At 48.7% G+C, this 23,235-nt stretch overlaps 1 protein-coding gene across 1 annotated transcript in view; it reads left to right on the forward strand.

The window, feature by feature from the left end:
* EP400 (E1A binding protein p400) overlaps window positions 1-23,235 on the forward strand; it is a 57,929-nt gene that overhangs the window by 1,364 nt on the left and 33,330 nt on the right. The window contains exons 2-16 of the mRNA XM_087828370.1: window positions 635-1,971; window positions 3,433-3,543; window positions 11,263-11,353; window positions 12,677-12,784; window positions 13,296-13,678; window positions 15,339-15,629; window positions 16,331-16,516; window positions 16,966-17,106; window positions 17,590-17,668; window positions 18,489-18,538; window positions 19,144-19,201; window positions 19,905-19,994; window positions 21,444-21,557; window positions 22,649-22,839; window positions 23,047-23,224. Coding sequence (XP_087684496.1) covers window positions 670-1,971; window positions 3,433-3,543; window positions 11,263-11,353; window positions 12,677-12,784; window positions 13,296-13,678; window positions 15,339-15,629; window positions 16,331-16,516; window positions 16,966-17,106; window positions 17,590-17,668; window positions 18,489-18,538; window positions 19,144-19,201; window positions 19,905-19,994; window positions 21,444-21,557; window positions 22,649-22,839; window positions 23,047-23,224 — 3,373 coding nt within the window. The 5' untranslated portion in view covers window positions 635-669. The remainder of the gene's footprint in view (window positions 1-634; window positions 1,972-3,432; window positions 3,544-11,262; window positions 11,354-12,676; window positions 12,785-13,295; window positions 13,679-15,338; window positions 15,630-16,330; window positions 16,517-16,965; window positions 17,107-17,589; window positions 17,669-18,488; window positions 18,539-19,143; window positions 19,202-19,904; window positions 19,995-21,443; window positions 21,558-22,648; window positions 22,840-23,046; window positions 23,225-23,235) is intronic.

A 23,235-nucleotide genomic window follows, 5' to 3' on the forward strand; every position in this document is an offset into this window, starting at 1 on the left:
CTCATAGAGGATATTGCCTTGTAAGTGCCTGCAGGTTTTGGCCTGGCACCTGTGACAGGCTGGGCCCCTCCCACAGGACCTTGGGGTATAATGTCACCAGGACTCCTATGTTTGGGCTTCATTAACAGTGTAACCATGAGGTAGCTCAGGTGTTCACAAGAACTGCTGTCTGGCGAGGGATTTGGCCGCAGTTCTGGTGTTGAGGGATTGTGTGTACAACCTGTACCTGCATGAGGAGAAACAGGCACCGACCCCAGTATGCGGAAACACAGAAAGGCCTCTGAAGCGTCTGGAAAGAAACCATTGACATCACACCCTGCTTGGCCTTGAGCAGGTGATGCTTGTTACCTTCTAAGGTAGCTGGTTGGCACCCCCTACCTCCTGCCAGGCTATGCCCTGGCCCCAGGCCCAGCAGAGCCCAGAAGGACCGGTCCCTCGTGTGTGTTAAAGGATTCTGTCTGCAGTGTCGTAGTGTGCACAGCTCAGCATGAATTAGTAAGACTGTCCTTTGCACCAGCTGCCAGTGGGACAGACATTCACATATCTCCAGTGCTGCTGAATAGTGTCATAATAAGGGGTGATCAGATGGTTGTATTTGCCTTTAAGTAACTTGATTTTAACTTTGATTTTTCAGGAGAACAATAAGTTGGATAAAAAAGGGGGGCGATAATGCACCACGGCAGCGGCCCTCCGAATGTCCAGCACCAGCTGCAGAGGTCTCGGGCCTTCCCCGGCAGTGAAGAAGAGCAGCAGCCCCACCCAAACCCACCCCCATCCCCCGTCGCGCCTTTTGCGCCCTCGGCCAGCCCATCCGCACCCCAGTCGCCTGGGTACCAGGTTCAGCAGCTCATGAGCAGGAGCCCTGCAGCTGGGCCAAACGTGAACCTTGCCCTGCAGAATGTGGGACCAGTGGTGGCAGGAAACCCCCCACTCACGCTGGCCCCGCTGCCACTCCCCAGCCCCACCTCTCCGGGCTTCCAGTTCAGTGCCCAGCCAAGGCGCTTTGAGCACGGATCACCGTCCTACATCCAGGTCACCTCACCACTGTCCCAGCAGGTGCAGACCCAGAGCCCCACCCAGCCCAGCCCTGGGCCGGGGCCGGGCCTGCAGAGCGTGCGGGCAGGCGCCCCTGGGCCCGGCCTGGGCCTGTGCAGCAGCAGCCCCACCGGGGGCTTTGTGGATGCCAGTGTGCTGGTGAGGCAGATCAGCCTGAGCCCATCTACAGGTGGGCACTTCGTGTTCCAGGAGGGGTCGGGCCTCGCCCAGATGGCCCAGGGAGCCCCGGTCCCGCTACAGCATGCAGGGGCTCCCATTGCAGTGCGAGAACGGAGACTGTCCCAGCCCCATGGGCAGCCTGGGGGGACCGTGCACCACCTGGGACCTCAGAGCCCTGCGGCCTCAGGCGGAGCTGGCCTGCCACCATTGGCCAGCCCCGGCCACATCACCACGGCCAGCCTGCCACCCCAGATCAGCAGCATCATCCAGGGGCAGCTGGTCCAGCAGCAGCAGCAGCAGCAGGTCCTGCAGGGGCCACCGCTGACCCGGCCTTTGTTGCCCGGGGTTGGAGGTGCGTCGGCGTTCGGGATGACATCCCCGCCACCCCCCAGCAGCCCTTCTAGAACCCCAGTGCCTCCTGGCCTCTCCAGCCTGCCCCTCTCATGCACGGGGAGCAGGAAGGCACCCAAGAAGCTGGAAGAGATCCCCCCAGCCTCCCCGGAGCTGGCCCAGATGCGGAAGCAATGCCTGGACTCTCACCTCCGGGAGATGGAGGCACTGAGGGAGGCCTTCAAGGAGTACCTGATTGAGCTGTTCTTCCTGCAACACCTGCAAGGGAACATGATGGATTTCCTGGCTTTCAAGAAGAAGCACTACGCCCCGTTACAAGCTTACCTCAGGCAGAACGACCTGGACCTGGAGGAGGAGGAGGAGGAAGAAGAGGAGGAGGAGAAGTCTGAGGTTATCAATGATGAGGTGAGGAACAGCATTCAGGACGTGCAGGGGGCGGTCTAGGCAGCTCTGAACACGGAAGAACCCGTGAGCCCGGGTGCTTCTCAGATGTGGTTTCGTAAGGACTTGACCCGGGCATAACGTGGAAGGTGGATTTTGCTGTTTTCTTCATGGGAGGGAGCAGCTGCTCTAGTAGTTGGGGGGGGGGGGGGGCGCGTGGCAGGTGCAGACCCAGGTGCCTTCATCGAGAACAAGGACTCTGCCCTGGATGGAGAGCTAACCTGCGGGCCACAGCCTGGCCCCTGGCCTACTGGGGATGCATACTGGCCCAGGTGCACACCTTTGGGCTGGTTTCCCAGTTTTCACATTTTACTTACATAGATCCACCCGTTGAAGTTCCATGAATGTGTATTTAAATAGAAATAAATATTAACATGGTATTTGCATGATTAAAATATAGTTATGGCAAAACCCCAGAATTTTTAGATGTAGTCTTTAGCTTTGAGAACATATTTTAAACTCACACTTTTGCAAATACCTATGAGTGATATTTAAGATGGAATCCTTTTTAAATAGTGAAAATTTTGGGTGCCTGCAATGGGTGCTTAATAAATGCCAGAATTGAGATTTCTTGATACCATTGTGATTCTCACCCATTTATCTGCACTTCCTGAAAAAGAAGCTAATCCCAGCAGGCGAGCATGAGATGGCTGTTGTGCACTGTACGTGTGCCTTTGTGTTGTGTAGTGTACACTATGTTGGTGTAGCTGATTCTGTTTTATGAGATGGCTAAAATAACTGAAATCTTTGTCACTTCTCCTGCAAAGAAATCGGCCTTTGGTGAACAAAAACTGGTCTCTTTGCTCAGCCGTCCTTATTGATATTTATGGACGTATCTGTGTGGCTTTGCCATTTTGTGTTTCCTTTAACACCCTTTCCAGGATGGACCATTTTTATTTTCCAAAAGGTTACATGATTATTTTGAGGATTTCACCTCTAAAATAGTGAAATTCAGTTCTCTTTATGTTTGTACACCAGTGTTGTCTGTAGTCTCAGGCCCCTTATCCGTGCTTATGCAGAAAAGTCAGTTTCTTTTTATAACTTCCTGTTGAAATAGACCTCCATTCTGACCTCCACATGGTAGGTGATGGAGTGGCGGCCGCTGTGCAGACTGCCTGGGTGGTGATGCGGGCTTTGTTATTGAGACTGCCTGCTGTCCCTTCTTCTAGAATTTGAAGTTGTGCAATCTAAGGATATTGCACCTGGGACTTAAATTGGAGTTCCTGCAAGATTTGTAGTTGAGTTAGGTTGTTACGTTATACATCTGCCATAAATTAGTTCATTGTCCTTTTGCAGAATTCGATGCAAAAACATTCCAGTTTTTAACACCAAACATCAGTGAGCTGTCAGCAGTAAAATTCTAACAAAATTTTGAGCAGCCTTAAAAATCATGTTGCCTTTTTTTCTCAAAATATTTCCTCTCAGGTAAAGGTTGTGACAGGAAAGGATGGGCAGACTGGTACTCCTGTTGCTATAGCAACCCAGCTTCCGCCAAATGTTTCTGCTGCTTTTTCATCCCAGCAGCAACCATTTCAGGTACTTGTCAATGGTTCTCAAATGTAGCCTCATCCCAAACTTTCCCTTCATCCAGGTATATTAATCTTCAATTACTATTTGCTCTTAGCATTTTTTTCCAGAGCCCATTCCTTATTTTAAAAAAGTAAAGAGGTCTTCCTGCATATAGAACTATAAATTTAAGTTGCATGAGTGAGGGACAGCCCAGAGCTGATGCACTATTTTGTGTTGACCTGTGCTGCAGTTGTAGCTGTAGTGTGCATGTCATCTAATCCTCACAGCCTGTCCCTTGTGCCAGGACTCCTTGTGTGCTCTGTCTAATGTGGGCTCTTCCTGTGTCTTCTCTGTATTATTGAGAACAGTGCAAAACAGAAACAGGAAAAGAAAGATTTAAGCAGATGATAACTTGGTATTTTCTTAGCTAGAAGAAACACTGATGTGAAACCTCTGAAATCAGGGCCTCAGGCTTCTCAATGGGTGTTAGTGAACACAGACTGATTATTTAAAAATTTTTAGGAAGTAAATCACTCAGTGTTCCATTAATAATGCTGACGACCTAAAAGTATAGGTCCGATTCTAGTTGTTTTGGAATAGATTGTGCTGGGTTCTAAAAGCAGTTCCATTTTTGGTGATGTTTTTTAAAAATTTTTATTTTTAAATTTTTTAAATAAGTTCTTTTTCAACTACAGTTGACATACAATATTATATTAGTTTCAGGCGCATAACAGTGATTAGACACTTATATAACTTACAAAGTGATCAACCCATAAGTCTAGTACCCATCTGGTACACCATACATAGTTATTTTAATATTTTTATTTTTAATATTAATATAATTCCAAATGTATGTAAAAGTTGCAGTTAACAGTACAAAGAGCTCCCCTTATATCCCTTACCCAGATTCACCAATTATTAACTTTTTGCCCCATTTGCATTACTTTCATTCTCTCACATATGCACACACACATTTCCCCCTGAGCTGTTTGAGAGGAAGTTGCAGACATCCCATCATGCACTTTTATCCCTAAATACTTGAGCACGTCCTAGGTGAGAGTGTTCTCTGACCCGACTGCAGCACAGAACACTTTGGAGTGATGCCACACAGCAGCTGAGCCGCAGCTTGGGCAGCTGTCTTCCTGTCCGGATGATGTCCTCTGCAGTTTTCCTCTCTGTCTGGGATCTTCAGTCTTATTTCATCAGGCCGGCCCCTCAGTCTTTCGGGACCTTCGCATTTTTGAGGAGTCCAGGCCACTTGTTTTGTAGCATGTCCTTTGATGTGGGTTTGTCTGTTTCCTTGTGTCTGATGCGGGTCCTACATTTTTGAGAGGGATACCACAGAAGTAACACTGTGTCCAGCTTGGTCCCATTTGAGGAGGCCACAGTGTCGGCTTGTCTCATCACTGGTTCACGAGGCTTTTCTAGTGGAAGGTTATAAACTGCAGTATTCCTTTTACATTTATCAGTTTGCATTCTACTGTAATGACAAACTTTCTTTTCAATTTATGTATTTATTTGTAGATTCTTATTTTCATCAATGGGTTATAACATGTTACTAATAGTGTTTATTTATTTGTTGGTTTACACTTATTTAACTCAGTAGAATTTCCTCTTTGGTCTGTAGTTCCATGAGTTTTGACAAACAAAGTTGTGTAACCACCACCAGTCAAGAAATAGGAATTCTGTTGTCCCCCAGAGTGTTTCCTCATGTGCCTCTTTGTGGTTAAGTCTCGCCCTCCTTTCACCTTTGCGTGCACCTCTGTGATTTTGCCTTTTCCAGTATGACGGATAAGTGGAGTCATACAGTCTGTTGCCTTTCGTTCTGGCTGCTTGCAGTTGGTACAGCACGCTGGAGAGTCATCCACATGGTTTCTTGGGCCAGCACTGTTTCTGTTGCGCTGCGTGATGAAGTTAGAGATAAGATTGCAGTGAACGTTGACAGAGTTTTCATGTGAACATAGGCCTTCATTTCACTTGGGTAAATACCTAGGGGACAGATTGCTGGGTTGTTTATAGTGTCTGTTCAACTCCATAAGAGACCACCCACCTTTTCACAGTAGCTGCACCATTCCTCACCCTCCCCAGTGCTCATTATGGTCAGCTTTCTTTTGTAGTCATCCTGATACTGATGCAGTGGTTGTAATTGGTGTGGCTCTAAAGGCCAGTGACAGTGAGCATGTTTTCATTTGCCCCTTGTTATCTTCTCGGGGAAGCATCTGCTAGTCTCTCTCACCCATCTTTTTCATTGAGTCCTTTGTTTTATTGTTGCACTTGAGATTCTTCGCATATTCTGGATGTTTTTTGTCAGATACAAATTTGCAAATTTTTTTTCTGTGGCTTATCTTTTTCTTTTATACTGTGTTTATGAAGCAAAATTTTTAAATTAATTATTCTTTAAATCCCCCCACTGTTTCTGATGCTCAAATTATCTATAATTTGACCAGTTGGAGCCCCTCTCCAGGCTGGCTCTGGTGTGCTTCTGACACCCCCCCTTTCCCTGAGGGGCTCTCAGAGCACTATCCCTGTGAGCACTTCCTTCCTTCCTTCCTGGTACAGGATGTTTCGGCTCCTCGTGCACATCCCTTCCTGTAGCCCAGGATTCTGTCTGGCATTGCTCCAACGAGCCTGCTTCCTGTGGGTGGGGAAAGTAACTTGAACCGGTGCTTAGATGTCTCTTGTCATGAGTTTGATACAGTCGAAGATAAGATTTGTTAAATTGGAAACTGTCAGAGAATTGACTCGTGGCATCTTTCCTATGAGTGGTAGAGGAGTGTAGTGTACTGATGGGTGTGGACTGCGCTGGTAGGTATTTGCATTGGAACAGTGGGGCTGTGGACGCAAGGATACCTGCAGGCTGGTGACAGTGATGTGCAGTCTCCACAGTGACTCGCTGTCACACTCCCCAGAGTGCCGGAAACTGCATTTGGCGGAATCTGATGCGATCAGTGGGATTCTCACCACTTCTGATAAGAGTGAGCATGGAGGCGTGATGTGGAAGAGGTGAGCATGGGCAGGCCCTTTGATCAGCGGATACTCTAAGGTTACTCTCACAAGTGTGCTCCAGAACGCACGTGTAGTGATGCTCCTGGCAGCATTGTCTGTAAAAGCCCCAAACTGGAAAGAGCCAAAATGTCCACCGGCAGCGGTGCAGACCAGCGATCTCGCACCCTCAGCAGAGGAATGATAACGGGAGCTGTCATTCACAGCACAGGGTGCTGTGTGAGCTGGTCTCAGCACCCTGTGCAACCCATGGGCAGAAAAAGGGCTTCCAGGAGGAGACAGGTGCAGAATTCCTTCAGGGAAAGTTCACTAGGAAGCAGGACTGGCAGATTCTGTGTGGAGCTATCCCTGCAGGGGAGGGCATTGGGAAGTGTTCCCAGTAAGGCCTGCAGCCAGCACCTGCCTGGGTGGGCGGAGCACCGGCGCCCTCGGGGGTCTCCAAGGCTCAGTAGCAGGTTGGTTCTTAAACGACTCCATGGATGATCCCTGTGTTAACTGTTTTCAGCTATGTATACGGTTTCCACTTTCCTCCTCAGCGTTTTACTGTGGAAAGTTTCAAACAGGAAAGTCGGAGTCTTCAGTGAATACACAAATCCCACTATTTAAGTTCCGATGTACTTTTCTGTGCTTTTAAAATTGTACACGTATCTTAATTTCTTTCGTATGTAAATATGTTTCATCATAAAACTATTAAAGAGACAAAGGAGAACCAAGAATTCTCCCTTTTGCATTATAGGTTTCTGAGGCAGGCAGGAGTGTGTGTCAGAGGAAATGGGAAAATGGGGCGTCTTTCAGAAAAGAGTCAGAATGAGAAACAGCCTTCAGAATGAGAAACAGCCTTCGTTTTCTTTGGAAAAAATCTCAGCATGAGTTTTTTTATTTACAACCAGTTGTAGATTTTTTTAGATTGACCAGTCTCCATTGACTAATGAAACTAGAAATAAATTCGGAGTTCTATATATTACGTACGTATTGAATCCATCTGCTTCCATAGGACTCCGAGGCGTATTGTTGAGTGCAGAGTTGTTATGTAAGGTAGTCCATGCACCCACACACGTATGTCTATGAAAATAGACGTTCTAAAGAGAGACTACTTTTCAGTGATGTTTCTATTAGAGAAAATGGGTAGTTACCTGTAATTCCATCATCCTAACAGATTTTTTGTGTTGTGTTATGTATATACCAGTCAACACAGTGTTTTTGCACTTTATTTCATTTAACAAATACTGTTCATATTTTATTCAGTTTTCATCTCACTTTAACAGCTCCTAATACTCCCATCACTTTGAGGAACTAATTCATTTAAACCACTTATCTAATTTTGGTAATATCTGTTCTGCTTAGGAAAAAAATTCAGGAGCAGCATCAGTGAATGAAGAAAGTCTGTTTATGGTGCTCGCCATGTATTGTCACTTAGTTTTGAGCTAAAAGTGCACTAGAAATGGTCCCAGTTTTATTATAGCCTCGCCACACTGTTAAGCATTCTAAAGAGAGTTTAAGACATAGTCTCGGTGAATTTTGTTATTTGCAACCAATTATAGGATTTTTATCATAAGTTAGTCTGTTGCTAGTTAAGCTCTAGAGATAAACCCAATGGATTGCTGGAATCTGCTTCCCAGGTTTTGAGTGTGGCTACTGTATGCAAAATAACCACTGTTCTGTTACAGTTATTTAGATCTGAAAAACCATCCTCATTGGAGATTACTTTTTAATGATTCTAATGTTAGAGAAAAGGAATATAGTTGCTTAACCCTACCCCACCCATTGTTTTTGACTCTGACATATGTGCTCATGTTTGTATGTGTATAGTTGAAAGTTTGCAGGTGTAAAGTGGTAGTTTGTTTTAATGGACATGCTTTCAGAAAGAGCAGCCATGAGGAGTCTGTGCTTTCCTCTCTGTTACCCTGACCTGAGGTCATCTAGTCCAGAGTCCTGTCCACTGACAGTCCTGTGAGATGCTCAGAAAGGTCGCCGTCTCATCTCTCAGCTTGTCGGGCCTTTTGGTGGCTGAGCACCCAGCCTTAGAACCGCCAACTTCCCACTCAGTGTACAGTTTGTTTGCTTATTTAAATTGGGCAGAAATTTACCCCCAATAACTGCGAACTGCAACCACTGGGCTTCAGTTCTTCCTGCAGGACAGCGGGAGCCTCTGCCTTATTGGGGCACAGTGTCCTCAGTGTCTTCTAGTGATTTCTCAGTGTACTCTATAGGCTCCCTGGAGGGAAATTTTATTGTCCTCAGTGGATAAAGTCTATTCTAACATTGTCTCTCTTAAAATGGGCAGCAGCCAGAATTCAGTTCCCATCCAGAAATTTCCCTTTTCTCTGTGAGGATTTTTCTTTCTTTCTTTTTATTTAAAGTTCTGATAAAGTGATTATTTAAAGTGATTGTTAATTAAAATCTAGTTTATATTTTAAAGTCAGCAGTATCATTCACGATCAAATAATCATAAAGGTAGTGTAAGAAACTAAAGATAGTATTAAAAACTAAAGATCATCCTGAACACCAAGAGTGGGTGGCATGCGGAGTTAGAGAAGCTGGCCTTTCCCCCAGTGTGTCTGATGAAAAGTGTTTATTTTTATGAAGTCCTGTTTATCAGTTCTTTTCACAGGGATCTTCAGTCTTCTAGCACCATTGTGTTGAAAAGACTTCTTCCCTTTGGTTGCTCCCAGCCTGCAGAAAATGACATGATGGTGGCAGCCACTATGGGCCCCCCTCTCAAGCTCCCCGCTCAGTTTTGTCCATCTGTCTATCAACCCTTGAGCAGCCCTGTGCTGTCCTGGTGACTGAAGCCCCCAGCATATCTCCGATCCAGGCCTCTGTTCCTCTCTCGGGACTTTGTTTCAGTTCATTGACCCACACCCCAGTCTTCTGTTCAGCCTTCTGGTGCGTTTTTTATTTCAGCTATTTTAGTTTTCAGTTCAGGAATCTCCCTAGAATCTCCATTTGATTTTTTGTTTGAATAGTTCTTTTTTTCTATCCTTCATTATGACTTATTTTCTGTATGTCCCAGCCGTAGTTATTAAAGCCACTGGCAGATCATTGCTGCCCATTTCCGGTATGTGGATCGACTGCTTGTTGTCCATCATTGGTTTTCTCAGTGTGGCTCATTCTTTCTTGTTTCTTTGTGTTTTGGAGAAATTCTGACTTGGATGTCTAATCTTGGGACTGATGGGTTGCAGAGAGTCTTAGGAGTATGGATTGCTTTTCTCTCTGTTAGCCATCGTGATTGAATTGGAACAGTAAACTCCTTGTCTCCTGAGTGTTGGCACCTGGAATCTCAGTGGTTATGTTGTGCTTTTGGTCTTTGTGTCTGCATGGTTTAGGAGGCAACAGAGCTGACAGAGGTTGAGCCTCTCCTTGGCCAGCCTGGTCCTGTGTCAAGTCCCCTTCTTCACTGCTGGCTTCCTGCCCTGTCCCAGTGCTCTGCAGGCAGTGAGTCTGGGCATCTGGGTCAAGCTGGTCCACATGGCGGCATAGACAGGCCCTCATGCCAGTGCCGTGAAATCAGAAACCACTCCTGGCCCTTTCCCCTCATGCAGGTACAGAGTCCCTCCCTGGCCTGCCCGCTGTTGCCTGTTTTATGTTTCTTCTGGAGTTTGTGTTTATCTGGAGTATGTTTGGTCCATCCAGTAGGACTTGATGCAGAGCCCTTCATCACTTTCTTTTATTAAAAACCCTTCTGATAAGCAATACTTGTTCACTGTGAAACTTTCGGAAAATTTAGGGAAGTGCACACACAGACACACAGATGATAAATTAATTTCCTATAATTCTGTGCCCATAGATAACCACTGTTCACGTATCACCCTATTTTCAAATCATTCTTCTTCCCTCTCTCCCTCCCACCATCCCCTCCATTTTCCTTAAATGTAACAAGGTGCTAACTCCCTCTTTAGTTACTCTGAGCTGTCCTCAGGGGAGGCCATGGCCTGCAGCCTGGCTGGAACCAGCCTCATCCACTCCTCGGGCTGCAGGGGTCAGCAGCCCTCACAGGACAGCAACTTTGTTTAGGCATTTGTGACTTTTGCATTTAAAATGCTTCACTAAGTAAGTGGTCATCATTGAATCATTAAAAAACTAGCGATTAGCAGTTGTTAAGACATCACCCTTGGCGTTCAGCGTCCCTGCAAGGGTGGTACAGATGTGGAAGGTGCAGGCGCCAGACTCAGTGCTCTGCCTTGGCCAGCGGTTTCATTCAGACATTTATAGTGACCTCTGCTTCACACACTAAGTATATCACAGAGGGTGCCAGCACCATTCAAAGAACCAAGTTAATCATACTTGTTAATTGGGGTTTTAGTGTCATTTTCCTGTAGGAAAACAGTTCCAACCTTTCTTTTCATTATTTAACTTTTGTTTGGGGAATAAGTGATGACAGGCAATGTGACTGGCCAGGGAAGCTAAGCTGGCTTCTGTCTCAGATGCCCATTTACCACAGCAGCTGTTCTGTGCACAGACCATCTCGTGTCTGAAGGGCTGTAGGTTCGCACTGATCTGAAGTTTCATTTAAAACCAGAGCGATAGGTCCTTTACCAGTCCTTTTTCCCCCCCAGAGGTAAGTTAGAACTTTAAATTATTTGTAGAAGTGTACATTGCGTATGTATAGTTAAATACATTGGGTAGGTAATATTTCTTTTATCAAAGAGAAATGAAGTCAGTGCTCGGGGTAATAATGATAGTTTCAATCATTCCTGTAATGTTCTTAAATTATCAAAATATGATTCTTTAATTTTTTTTCAGCAGCAAGCCCTCGCAGGGACCCTGGTGGCAGGGGCTGGAAGTGCGATAGAAACGGAGCCCTTTAAGCGGCAGCAGGCGGGACCCCCGGCAGGTATGTTATGGGGCACAGGCTCAAGTGGGACTTACAGCTCAGTGGCCACGTGTTTCCAGATCATGAATGCTGAAGAGCTTAGTTTTGATGAATTTCTTTCTACTTTGAAATTTAATTGTTTTGGGTAGTATTTATGTGAAAGCTCATGTGTACTAAAGGTACAGGCTCATCAGTAGAGTAGGTTTATTCCGTTTTGATTTTTAAGTGCATTTCTGGCCTTTTTAGTCCTCATGATATGATTGAATGTAAAATCATGTGCTTTTTCAAGCTGTCATTCATTTTTTCAAACTGAATTTTTTTCTTCAAATTATAAACTTAATACACATTCTTTACAAAATTTTTATTTTTATTTTTTTAAATATATCTTTATTGATTTCAGAGAGAGGAAGGAGGAGAGAGAGAGAGAGATAGAAACATCAATGATGAGAGAGTCATTGATTGGCTGCCTCCTACTGGGAATCAAGCCCAAAACTCGGGGATGTGCCCCGAATCTAACCGTGACCTCTAGGTTCATGGGTCGACACTAAACCACTGAGTCATGCCGGCCAGGCACAAGCAGTTCCTTCTTTATTCATCAGACCCTGGTTAGTGTTCATTTGTTAGTACCACCTTTTCTTCTGTTATAATCAACACAGGATTGAACACTAGTCATGTATTTTTTTCTTACATGTTTGTCAGTATATCTTAAGGGAAAACTCCTATAAATGAAATTGTAAGATCAAAGTAGACATGCACTTAAGTGTTGACAACGTTCAGTTGCCCTTGATGGGGCCAGGCCAGCTTCCATTCCCTTGATCAACAACTTCTGACCCTTACACATTCTGGTCATTTTATAAAGTATGATCATTCTTTTAGCCTTTGTGGATCTGATGGCTGAATATTAAATCTTTCATTTTGTGTGGATTTAGTTTTAATAAGGTTGCACAGTACCTTTTCCCGTTTATTAACCTTTTGTGGATCTGTCCCTTTGTGAGCCGTTCTCTGCCCATTTGTCTGTCTTGTTTCCATACTTTCTGTGTTACTTGTAAGAGCTTCTGAACGTCCAGTAAGCCAGCCTTGTGCCCATCATGTGTGTTGCAGACATTGTCTCTTAGGTGGTTGCTTGACCTTTGCCTTTTTATGATGCTTTTTCTTGTATTTGCAAATTCTTAATGAAAAGAAATTATATTTATTAACCTTATCTTTTATGGCTTCTGGATTTTGGTTCATGCATAGGAAGGTCTCCCTGTTCAAATATTATAAAAACACTTACACATGTTTTTTCTACTACTTTTGTGGTTTTATTTTTACATCAAACTGCACCTTTTCTGAAAATTATTCTAGAGCAGTCTAAGAGACCTCGACTTGAAGTGGGTCACCAAGGGGTAGTTTTCCAGCACCCAGGGGTGAATACAGGAGTTCCTCTCCAGCAGTTAATGCCGACAGTTCAAGGTAAGACCCAGCATCAGAGCCAGCTCCATAGCTCAGAAGGAGGGCATGCAGAGAGGTCTAAAGCTGGCACAGACTAAAGCACGTGCAGTTGAGCTGGCGTGGTTGAAGTGGCTCTTGAATTTGGGGTGTTCCTGAGCCGCAGTGTGAAGACCTCCCCAGAGACTAGTTCTTGTCCCTTTAACGAGCCACACATGTCCTTGTCCTTGAGCTTCTTTCCAGTTTCTACTCCTGTGTTTTCGTAGTTGCTGCCGCGGTAGGGACCCCTGTGGTTATTCGATGCTGTCCTGCTTGGTGCTAACTTGCAAAGGTCCAGCGCCTTCTGTCCTTTTTTGTGTGCTCATTTATAACATTAGATCTAATACAATTCAGATTTCCCGCCAGTTAAACTTCCCGTTTGTGTGATGATTCTGAGTGACGGGTCTGTGACAAGCCCTGGGAGGTGATGTCTGACTCATGGTCGGTGCTTTCGAGCTCCAGACTCAGTTCCGGTGGGTTCTTTCCTGTCTTGCAGGAGGGATGCCTCCTGCCCCTCAGGCCGCCCAGCTGACTGGACAGAAGCAAAGTCAGCAGCAGTATGATCCGTCCACAGGGCCTCCTGTGCAGAATGCCGCCAGCCTGCACACGCCGCCACCGCCACTGCCTGGCAGGCTGCCCCCAGCTGGCCTCCCCGCTGCACCTCTGCCACCCACGCTGCAGTTCCCACCGCAGCCACCGATGGGGGAGCCGTCGACACAGCTGCACGTGGCTGCGAAGGCCCAGCAGCCCAACACTCCCATCCCTGTGCCCCCTGCCAGCCAGCTCCCCATGCCCCCACAACCCGCACAGCCAGCCTTGCTCGCCCCGGTGCCCGGGAAGGCACAGATGCAGGCCCCTCCGCCACCATCCCAGCCACAGGTACTCTGGACCTCGGGCTCTGAGGGGGGAGGGGGATCAGGCAGCTGTGTGACAGAATGCATGCGCTGCTCTCCACTTCCTCCACACCAGAGGTCAGTCAGCTAGCAGTTGAGACATGATTTATGTATAAAATACGTACTATCTGTAATCACAGTTGTCATTATTGAATTATCAGAAAAAAACATGGTTCTAATTGCTGCTCTCAGAGCAGGGAGCCGTGCAAAGGGCCTTGTGGCCACTGTGCCACTTGATGTGCCAAGTAAGGCAGAGGTCGGGGGCAGGAGCCTGCGTGCCTGGGGTAGAGACAAGGCTGGGGGTGGCAGGGCTGCTGCTATCCGTCGCTAGGCTCCCCTGAGGCCCCCCCCCCCCATGTTCTGTGCCCTGCAGATGTGTCCAGGGGTTGTCTCAGCAGTGAGTGCGCTGGAGCTGCCTCAGATCCCCCCTCACTGACAAGGGCTTCCCTGGGCCTTTGGTTCAGCTTTTTTCTGTTTCCTTAAGACTTGTGTGGCAGAGTTTGATCTTTTAGAACAGTCAGAGCCACCATTTCCTCACCAGCCAGGTGTCACGCGCCACGGTGAGCATGTTGTCAATATTCTTTTATTTTTTCTACCTGGTGGCCTTGTCCTCATTTTACCTGTGAAAAAACTGAGGCCAGAGAGGCCACACATCTCAGCCAGCAACCAGAGGCACTATGATTTGCCACCTAGGTTGAGTGGGAGCCTTTCATGCAGGTGCACCTTGAAACACTGTCCACCTGCCTTGAGAGGGAGAGTGCCCGTGAGCAGATAGGCAGCCTTTCCAGGCATCACTTGCTGGGTCTTCATGGCCACGAGTCTTGTGACCCTGTACTGACTTCAGGTGGCACTGAGGCTTCTCAGATCTGTTTACCTGTCCTTGTTGAAGAACCAGCTGTGGAACGTGATTTTGAAGAAGCTTCTCACAAAATCCACAGACACTTGTCCTCCTCAATGGGGGTGTGGCAGGCTTTCTCTAGGGCAGGGAGAGGGAACATAACGTACTGTAGGCTTTGCAGCCATGTGGCTCCTAGGCATCCCCTTAGCTCTCCTGCTGACCCAGGTAGGAGGACATTACTTCAGCTGTGAAGACAAGCTGCACGCCCAGAAAGGTGCGGCCTTGGACAGCTGCTGTGTCACCACAGCCTGGGGTATGAACCTGCTGTGTTTTGCATTCATGGCCCCCCAGGTTGTGGTAGCACCTGGCTTGCCCTGCTGTCTGTTGCCCCACTTCCTCCCCAACAAGCTGACCTTCATCTTCAGTGGGGTGGGATTTACCTAACTGTGCCCTGGACTTGGCTGCACAGACAGGACTCTCATCTGCAGCGTGCCCACCATGGGAGGGCCGTGCAGTGTAGACTCCCCCTTTACAGGAAAGGAGCACAATGAGCGATGTTCTCGAGACAGAGCTGACATGATGAAAATGCTAAAAAAAATTTTTTAACAAACCAGAAAAGATGGGGGGTAAAAAGGAAAAGCCTGAGGTAAGACAACATGAGCAAGCCCAGTTCATACTGGGGTCTTGCGTGACAGGGCCATAGATGTGATTTAGTCTGTGTTGTAGTTTGTGTGATCATGGGTTCGTTTGCGTAGCTGTGGAGAGACCATTGGGTGTCTTCACCTGTCACTTCTTTTCTGCCTGCCAGACTGTGGCATCCGCAAGACCACCCACAGACCCCTCGCAGCCCAGTCCACGGCCCCTGCCCACCCCCACCTCATCCATCGCTCCTGGCAGTGGCTCAGGCCCAGGACCCTCGCCCGCACGGGCCTCCCCGGTGAATAGAGCCTCCTCAGCAGCCAGCAAGTCTTTGTCTCCGGTCACCTCTCGGTCCCCAGGAGCAGCTGTGTCAGCACCCCCGAAACCACAGAGCCCAGCTCAGAATGCAGCTGCACCCCAGGACGGTTCTCAGGACAAGCTGGCAGAACAGATGGCACTGGTGAGGGGCTGGCACCTCCCAACCTGTGACACACGGTTGCTGTCACACTGGGATGCAGCAGTTCCCAGCTGCAGTGGGGATGGTTGGTGTGCTTTGTGGTCAGGGACCCACAATTGAAACCAGTCCTGTGACCCTGTCCTGAGGAAGGGAGGCTCATGTGGAATCTTTCCTGTGCTGAAATCAGTGGTCTGGGCTGCTGTCCTCACAGGCTGTGGGTAAGGGGCTGGGGACGTGGTGTGTATAGTGAGGCTGGGGGACAGTGCTCAAGGCCCCAGGCTGGTGAGAGTCTCGACCCAACCAGTGGCTCTTGCTGTTCATTGGAGTAGGCAGTTATCCTGTTCAACTTCATGAGAGGAATTAAAAGAAACAAAGCAGAATAGGGTTGGGCTCTGATAAGCCCAGGGCTCCCTGTCCTCTGTTTAACTCACTTATGTGTGTCCGGTCTTATTAGGTCTCTCTGCCTTCCCCATGGGGTGGAAGTGGGTCCCAGGCCTATATTGTTTCCCTTGTAAGAGCTTGGGCCTTGCCGTGGTTCTGAGATGGCAGAACTGTTGCTTAAGCTTCTAAGGCTCTAGGCAATCAGCTGCCTGTTCTTCCAACCTTGTGTTGAAGTCCTACCTTTGCTGCTGAGACTGCCACATAGTAGATCTCATGAAGGTGGAAACACAGTGAATGATTATATGCTGCCCTCTTCCCCACAGGAAAACCAGATCCACCAGCGGATAGCCGAGCTGAGGAAGGAAGGCCTGTGGTCCTTGAGGCGGCTGCCAAAGCTGCAGGAGGCCCCGCGCCCCCGTGCACACTGGGACTACCTGCTGGAAGAGATGCAGTGGATGGCCACTGACTTCGCCCAGGAGCGGCGGTGGAAGGTGGCTGCCGCCAAGAAGGTGGGTGAGATGGTTGTCATTCACTTTGGGGTGCTGAGAATTCAGTACTGTGAGCTGTGGGTCTCCCCACCCAGCCACTGACGGTCCTCAGAGCACATGGGGCTGCATTTCACTGAGATTGTCATCCTGGGCTGAGAACGTGTTTAAGAAACTTTATGTCACCCTGGCTGTTGTGGCTTAGTTGGTCGGGGTGTCAGCCCATGCACCCAAGTGGTGCGGGTTCGATTTCCAGTCAGGGCACATACCCAGGTTATGGGTTCGGTCCCCACTTGGCACATGTAGGAGGCAACTGATTGATGTTTCTCTCATGGATGTTTCTCTCTTTCTCCTCCCTGCCTCTCTCTCTAAAGTCAGTTAAAAAGAAGCTTTAAAGAAAAGGAACTCTGTGTCTTTCTCATAGTGTGACATGACAGACTAACCCTTGAAGTTCTTAACCTTTTCTGTGCCAGCTTGTCAGGACGGTGGCACGGCATCATGAAGAAAAGAAGCTTCGTGAAGAAAGGGGGAAGAGAGAGGAGCAGAGTCGACTGAGACGGATCGCTGCCTCAACTGCTAGAGAAATAGAGTACTTTTGGTCAAATATTGAACAGGTAAGTCTGACATCTTAATGGTTCCTGAGACCTAGACTTCTGGGGCTGGTGATGAGGCAGAGCCTGTAGGGTCACTGAGGAGGGTGCACGAGAGTGGGCCCCACCACTATGGCCCTCAGACTGAAGCTCCTTAGAAGAGGGGTTCTTGCTCCGCTTGTGGTTATGTGTGGGCACGTGTGGCTGCGCTGGTGCTGCATGATGTCCACCGCTCCCCGAGAGGCCTTCACTCGGCTTCTTGGAGGTTTGGGGCAGGTCACAAAGGGAGCTTCTCTCCAGAATGGCAGCTCTTGTTCCCACTTCCTTTTTTAAAAATTCTGATCTCAGCACCTGGTGGGACTGGGGCAGGTGCAGTTATATAGAGTCAGTGGGAGCCAGCAGTGGTGCTTGAGACCCTATAAGTGGGTTTTGTTTCCATTTCTGGACACTCTGGGCCACAGTAACCTCCCCAGTGATGTGCTTTCTCCTACATGTAACTGCACTTAGGTTGTGGAAATAAAGCTACAAGTCGAACTAGAGGAGAAAAGGAAGAAGGCCTTACACTTACAGACAGTTTCCAGGAAAGGTAGGATACTTTTTAAAAGCCTTACCTTTTTCAGGTTATACTTTGTCCCAATTCTGTGCTCACTGGGCACCTAGTGACAAGGTGATTTTCCGGGGAGGCCCAGGGAGGCTGTTTGCTCCCAGCCGTGTGTGAACTGTGGTGCCTGATGGTCATGCTGCTCTCGGTGTAGCTGCTCTGGCTGCATATTTCCATTCTGTTGAGATTTGCTGATTGAGTCAGAACCCCCAGGTGGAACAGCTTTGGGACACTCTCAGAAGTGAGGTCTGAGCCTTTCCCCTTTGGCCAGTTTCTGGACATGGAGGTGGGCCCCCTGAGGTTTGTGCCTCATGGACCCTGTGTGTGTGTGGCTGGGGTGCTGCCTTGCTGCACTACACGGTAGCTGCCCTGTCACCAGTGTGGGTCAGGCATCAACGAGGTGGTGTCATGGGTGGGGTGGGACACAGTGACTCCCATTTTACCGGTGAGGAAACAGGTGGAGAGGTAGTCACTGCTTAAGTCATGGAGCTGTGAGACCAGATGGCATAAGAAAGGGGCTTTGTGTTAGCTCCTCTGCTCTTCTCCTGACCCTAGACACCTGGGCTCTTGCAGAGGTCTTAGCACAGAGGGCTGGGAGCTGCCTGTGCACCTGGTGAGGGGAGCAGTGGGGCTGACTCTGCATTGCCACCTGGGTCACCAGGAGGGAAGTGGGAGTTGCCTTGCTGTCCCCTCAGTGGAGATGCCAGCAGGGCGCGGCCTAGATAGGCAGAGATGCCCTTGATGCATATGAAGTGTGTCAATTCCGCAGTATAGTGAACACAGATCATGTCACCTATCTCTCTAGGAAAGGAGTTGAGACCCAAGGGACCTGATGTGTTGCTGGAAAGTGTTCTGGTAAGTTCAGGGCTGTCACTGCACTGGGAAGAGTGGGAGCAGTGTGACCGTCTGTACAATGGAGGTTCCCGTTTTTGTCTGGAGAAACTTAGGTTACAAGTAGTATTCCCTTTCATTATAGAATCAGCCTCCCTTGGGGAAAAAAACTGGTTCTCTGTAGCCTTAGGCTCACCGGGGTTAACTTGGTGACTTGGGTTAGGGCGCAGTGAGCGTGTGGACTTAAGAGTCTTCCTCCGCTACCCAGGCCTGTCCTATGACCAGAGGCCTGATGGCCACACGCTTGTCACAGCCTCCCAGTGTCCTCCGAGGTGCAGTCAGATAGACGTTTTTGCTTTGGTTTCCATCCTATGCTTTAAGATCATGTGTTTGTGCCCAGCCGGAGCGTTGACCTATGAACCAGGCAGTCATGGTTCGATTCCTGGTCAGGGCACGTGCCCAGGTTGTGGGCTTGATCCCCAGTAGGGGGCATGCAAGAGGCAGCCTATCCATGGCTCTCTCATCAGTGATGTTTGTATTTTTCTCTCCTTGTCCCTTTGTCTCTCTGAAATCAATAAAAATATATATATATTTTAAATTGCATGTTTGTAATTTTCACTTTGTTTCAGGATTCAGGAATACCTGGAAGAAAACGGAAAGCAAGCACATCCCTCACAGATGATGAAGGTCTGTCCCGCTTGTTGTGATCATGACCAAGAGCCACTGGGGTCATTGCCAGCCAGGTGCCTCGGTGGGCGGTGGGCTTTGTGGGGAAGACATGAGCTGCTGGCCTGTAGAGCAGGGAGAGCATAGGACTGAGGGTGAGTTCTGTTCAGAAGGGAAGAGACACAGAAAACGCTGACAGGAAGGAGCCGGCTGGGGGCTGAGGCCAGTGAGGGGAGGAAGTGTGACGTACCTGGCAAGGCCCAGGTGGTGAGGGCTTGTGCTGGGTTGAGGGATGGCTGCAGATGGTTATGTTCTGCTGACGGCGCTGGTAGAGTCTCCTGCGCCGAAGGCCACGTCTCTGTTGGGCGTGGGGTGCAGGGCCAAGGTTGCTTTTGATACGGTGGCTGCACAGGACAGGAGCCTGGCAGGTGGGACGGTAAGCTAGGCGTGGCTGGGCCCTGTGGACGTGGGCAACAAGTGCATGGCGGCCCCACAGTGTGCTCTTGGCAGTGGGCTCGGTGGGCAGTGCCTCCTTCGCTCCTGCTCCGACCCAAGCGGGTTCATCACGGAAGCAGCGACCGCTCTGTCTCACACTTGGGGACAGGGAAGCGTGGGCCCCATTTCAGATTTAACCTGAGAAATGGAAAGGCTGGTGCGGAGACAGCTGTGGACCCCTGTAGGGCTGGTGGGGGCCACAGCCCTGACCCCGGCCGCCCCGTTGCAGTGGAGGACGAGGAGGAGACGATCGAGGAGGAGGAGGCACGCGCGGGCGCCGTGGACCACCAGGCGGAGCTCTCTCACCTTGCCCAGGAAGGTAGGCCGAGGCGTCCTGCACATGCTCTGGGAAACGCTGAGTTTACGTGAGGTAGACCCCCGTACATCAAGCTCCGTAGGACCAGCAACACTGCTGAGCGTAGAGAGAGCCGAGGGCCATCCCCCCTCCCCGCATCCCCGTGTGGCTGCATGCTGATCTCGCGTTCGTCACCTCTGCGGCTCTGTCCCCCAGCACCTGTGCATGCCTGAGCACATGCTTCACTGCGTGTGCCAGAGCCTCATGTGGACCTGTGCCATAGGTTCACCCACTCACCTTTCCACCTAGCTCTCCTGCTCCCGAGTCTCGTTCATGTTGTGTGTGTGGTATAAGCTCACTGGCTCTCACTGCTGCAGTGTTCCACCTGCACACTGTCTGCCGGGTGGTCTGCTGGGCTGTTGTGGGCACCTGGGTTTCCTGGGCTCTGAGTGGAGGAGCCGCGCTGGAGGGCATGTGTGTCCCTGGTCAGCTTGATGTGGGGCTGAATTTCGGGTAGAGTGGTTGCAGCAAGCCACACACCTCAGGAGCACTTGGTGTCTGACAGCAGCCCTTCTGCGGTCTTGGGGTGAGAAACAGCGTCTTCATGGAGCCCCTCCCTGTCTTTGCCCGTTCTGGCTTTGGGTTTTCTCTCCATGTTGACATGTAGGTGTTCTTGCATTTCCCGGGTGTGAATTCTTCATCAGTTTTATGTGTTGCAGTGACCTTTCCCCATTTCATTCTTTCCGTGGTAACTTGATGTACAGGGTTCTTAATTTTAGTGTAGTCGAATGGGTCACCCTTGTTCATTCATAAACAAACAAACCTTTTTATCTTTAGATTATAAGGATATCCTTCTGTATCCGCTAAAAATTTTTGTTTTTCCTCTCATATGCACATCTCTAACCCACTGAGAAATGCTTTTGTCTTTAGTGTGAAATAAGAGTGTAATTTCTTTTCCCCTAAATGGGTGACTGACTATCCCAGGGCGGGTCACGAGCCCGTGGATCCTCCTGACACTCAGTGTGGCTCACACACAGGTTCCTGGAGTGCTAGGCTCAAGTTTCACAGAAAAACCAGTTGGGAATTTTGATTTGAATTTGGTTGAACTCGGGTGTTTGATGGGAATTGCGTGGTTACGAAGTTGAGCGTTTCCAGCCTGTAGTCCACAGGCACCTCTTCATTTCCTTGGGTCCTAAGTAGCTTCCAGTGAAATGTTAGGACTCCACATTTGTGTTACTTTCAGGTGCGTTATATAGGGTGGGGCAAAAGTAGGTTTACAGTTGTTTGTATGGGAACTATACAGTAATTTGCAAGAAGTAATACAAGAGTAAACTGTGTTTTGCGTACTCTCAACTGTAAACCTACTTTTGCCCACCCTGTAGTTTTGATATTGCAGTAAATGGTATATTCTGAAAAGCTGCATTTTTAATGTGTTGCTGTAAAGTGACCACCTTTCCCCTGCATCGTCTCCAGCTGAGCTGCCCCTCATGGACTTGGTGAAACTGTATGAAGGCGCCTTTCTGCCGAGTTTTCAGTGGCCGCAGCCGCAGCCTCAGCCTGACGGTGCAGAGACAAGCGAGGAAGAAGGTCTGTCGGTACCTTCACGGGTCAGCTCATATCAGAATGCCAAGGGGCAGGGCCTGGGCCAGTGAAACACCTCGTCCTCTTTTCCTCCCGTGAAAGCAGAAGTTGGGGGTGTAGCTAATTGTAATTTTATATTGAATAGCCTTTGAGTAAACGCTATGCTTTCCTTTCCTGTTTATAAATCTGGCACAGTCATCAGAATACTCGGTAAAGTTGTGAAGTTGGTTTCCTCCAGATTTAGAAAAGTCATTGTTTTGTGCACCTAGATTTTTGTCACATTTAGTCAGATTGTGCTTTTTTAACATAACGGTTTTAAGGTCTTTATTTTACTTTTTTTTTTTTTTTAAATATATATTTTTATTGACTTCAGACAGAGGAAGGGAGAGGGAGAGAGAGAGATAGAAACATCAATGACGAGAGAGTCATTGATCGGCTGCAGCCCGCAACCCGGGCATGTGCCCTGACCGGGAATTGAACCCTGATCGCCTGTATCCTAGGTCGGCTCTCAACCGCTGAGCCACGCCCGGCCGGGCGAGTCTTTATTTTGCTTTTATTGGACATTCCAAACATACACAGACTACACTAGAAACTGTTTTCCTTGTTGTCATTCCCTTTGTTCTGATGATTAGACATGATGCCTATGAGTGAGAAGTGGGGGCTGCCAGGACCCTCTGTTGCAGCAGGACTGGGGAGGGGTTTGCGGCCCCCTTACTTGCCTGCTCTTGGAGAGGCTTATAGTTTCTCCTTGGTGGTGGAGGGGAGGTCACGAAACCACTAAGTGCCCATAAAGCTGTTGGTGACACCAGCTCCTAATTGCTACAGAGATGTTTTCCAGGTCCACCTGAGGACTTTCCAGAGTGGTGAGATGTTTTCCAGGTTCACCTGAGGACTTTTCAGAGTGGTCCCAGGGTTGATAGTTTCATGAGCATTTGCACTTGTTTAACCAGAGAGCATTCTTAGGTGTGTAAAGTGGATCAAAACAAAAAAGTGGTGCTTAATTCTGTATTTGGATTCTGTCAAATTTTTTTTAAATGTTAAGTAGGCTCATAAAACTATGAAAGCAGCTGCCAATCCCATTTTCCCATTGTCTACAGACGGGGAAGACAGCCCAGGTGACCAGGAGAGCCGCAAGGACGTGGTTCTCATAGACTCGCTGTTCATCATGGACCAGTTCAAAGCTGCAGAGAGAATGGGTGTCGGGAAGCCTCACACAAAGGACATAGCAGAAGTGACCGCCATGGCTGAAGCCATCCTGCCCAAGGGCAGTGCTCGGATCAGCACCACGGTGAGGTGCTTTGCAGGAGGGGTGGAGAGGCTTCCTGTTTCCACATCTCTCTGCCCCAGCTATTGGAAAAGCAAACTCTGACCTTCCTTTTCCTGTTACCGAGAGATCTTTCCTGTGGGCCTATCATGTGACTGACTTGACTTCACTTTGGAGAAAAAATTCAGTGATAATTCTGAGAAGTTCTTATTGGCTTGTCTGTCACTGCAGGTGAAGCTGAGCGCCCCATCCCTGCTGTATGGAGTGCTCAGGGACTACCAGAAGATCGGCCTGGACTGGCTGGCCAAGCTCTACCGGAAGAATCTCAATGGCATCCTGGCGGATGAGGCTGGGCTGGGTAAAACTGTGCAGATCATCGCTTTCTTTGCCCACCTAGCTTGTAATGAAGGTAAGAGCTTG

The sequence above is a fragment of the Miniopterus natalensis genome, chromosome 20 (genome assembly GCF_054644295.1).
Source record: "Miniopterus natalensis isolate mMinNat1 chromosome 20, mMinNat1.hap1, whole genome shotgun sequence".
NCBI lineage: Eukaryota > Metazoa > Chordata > Mammalia > Chiroptera > Miniopteridae > Miniopterus > Miniopterus natalensis.